Source organism: Bison bison, unplaced genomic scaffold, assembly GCF_000754665.1.
Source record: "Bison bison bison isolate TAMUID 2011002044 unplaced genomic scaffold, Bison_UMD1.0 scf7180017864304, whole genome shotgun sequence".
NCBI classification, from domain to species: Eukaryota; Metazoa; Chordata; class Mammalia; order Artiodactyla; family Bovidae; genus Bison; species Bison bison.
In genome coordinates, this window is record NW_011494876.1 from 13,896,362 (window position 1) to 13,897,830 (window position 1,469).

The following is a 1,469-nucleotide window of genomic DNA, read 5'->3' on the forward strand; positions in this document are numbered from 1 at the left end:
TTCCTGTTCACCCTGTTCCTTAGACATCGGGCCCGCACACACTGACCCATCCATCCCCCATTCCAAAGTGCACATCTGCACCCTCCCCAACCCCGGCTCCCATCACCTCCAGGACTCTCTCTCGCTGCAGCCACAGAGCTGCACAGGCACCCAGCACCCTTGACACTGCCCCCTGCTGCATTTCTGCTCCTTCCCCCTGGCACCTTCGGTTCCTAGAAGGCATCCCATGGACTCTGCCCCCAGTTTTCTCATACCCTGGGCTGCCATCAGGAACCCACCAGGCCTTGCCAGGGCCTGGCTCCTGCTTTTGTGTGGCCCCATCACAACCACTATCCTAGGCATGGATTTCACCAGCAAGATGGGACTCAGCTGCATGAAGCTCCTGGGGGCTTGGCACCTGCCGATGCCAAGTTCTGCCCCCAGCCGCAGGGCCTGACCAGATCAAGGCTGAGGAGTTGATCAGGAAGGCCTAAAACTGGGGTCCTGGGAAGACCATGAGGGCAGTGTGGGCACTCGCTACTGGACACTTGGGGAGGGGGCCCACCAGTCCTCACCTCGACCTTGGCTGGGTCGGCCATGAGCATTCCCTGGAAGACCTTGGAGAGATCCCGCAGGTTGAAGGTGTAGTGGGACTTGGCCGGGGTGGGCAGCAGCTGGGAGGTGATGGTGGAGTACACCATGATGGTGGCTTCCACGAGGGGATCCGTGAAGTGGGCGATGTTGGGGGCCCCAGCTAAAGGAACGGGAGAGCAGACCTGGGTCACGGCCCCCGCAGATCCGGGGCTGTGTCCTCCGCACACGCCTTTCCCCAGCCTGCAGGCTTGGACCGCCCACCCCCCACCCCCGCAGCCCTCTCAGATGCTACCTCTGACAAGGTCTTCCTGGCGACCCCCACCACGGGGTGAGGAATCTCTCGCTGGGAGCGCCCCACTTTTATATCTTTATCACTGACCTAGCCTGTCCCTGTGTTGGGGTGCTGGGATACAGTTGTGGAATTGGAGACACTAAAGGGATCAGACCTGGATGAAACGCGCTGCTTGGAGCCATGCATGGGGAGGGGTGCATGGCCCACATGGATGTAAGGAGTGCACTGCCGTGGGTGTGGAAGCGTGGGCTCAGCCAGGACTTTGGGGGCTTATCACCCCCTTGCATTTTTACCACTAACACAATCTATTTGCTTGTGCTCTGAAAACTATCCAGTTTTTTGCTGGGAACCAAAATTCTGTCAGGGGGAATTTGGGGCAGAGGGAGCCTCCACAAAGAGGAAAAAAGGCAAAGAAGGGGCAGAAGGGCTCACTAGCCCTAACATGGGCTCCTCTGTTAACATGGGGACTGTTTTAGGTGCTGGGCACAGGGGGTGGCCCCCGCAGACACACTTCTTACCCCAATAAGCTGACATTCTTGGTGAGGAAGACAGACTCTGACCAGTTAACAGGAGACTGAATAAGCTGGGTTGGGACATTTGATAT

The 1,469-nt window shown here is 58.3% G+C and overlaps 1 protein-coding gene across 1 annotated transcript in view; it reads right to left on the reverse strand.

Moving 5' to 3' along the window:
• The window catches only part of DNAH1 (dynein, axonemal, heavy chain 1), an 81,920-nt gene that overhangs the window by 20,024 nt on the left and 60,427 nt on the right, over positions 1-1,469 (reverse strand). Inside the window, exon 47 of the mRNA XM_010851742.1 lies at positions 555-733. Within this exon, the coding sequence (XP_010850044.1) occupies positions 555-733 (179 nt within the window). The remainder of the gene's footprint in view (positions 1-554; positions 734-1,469) is intronic.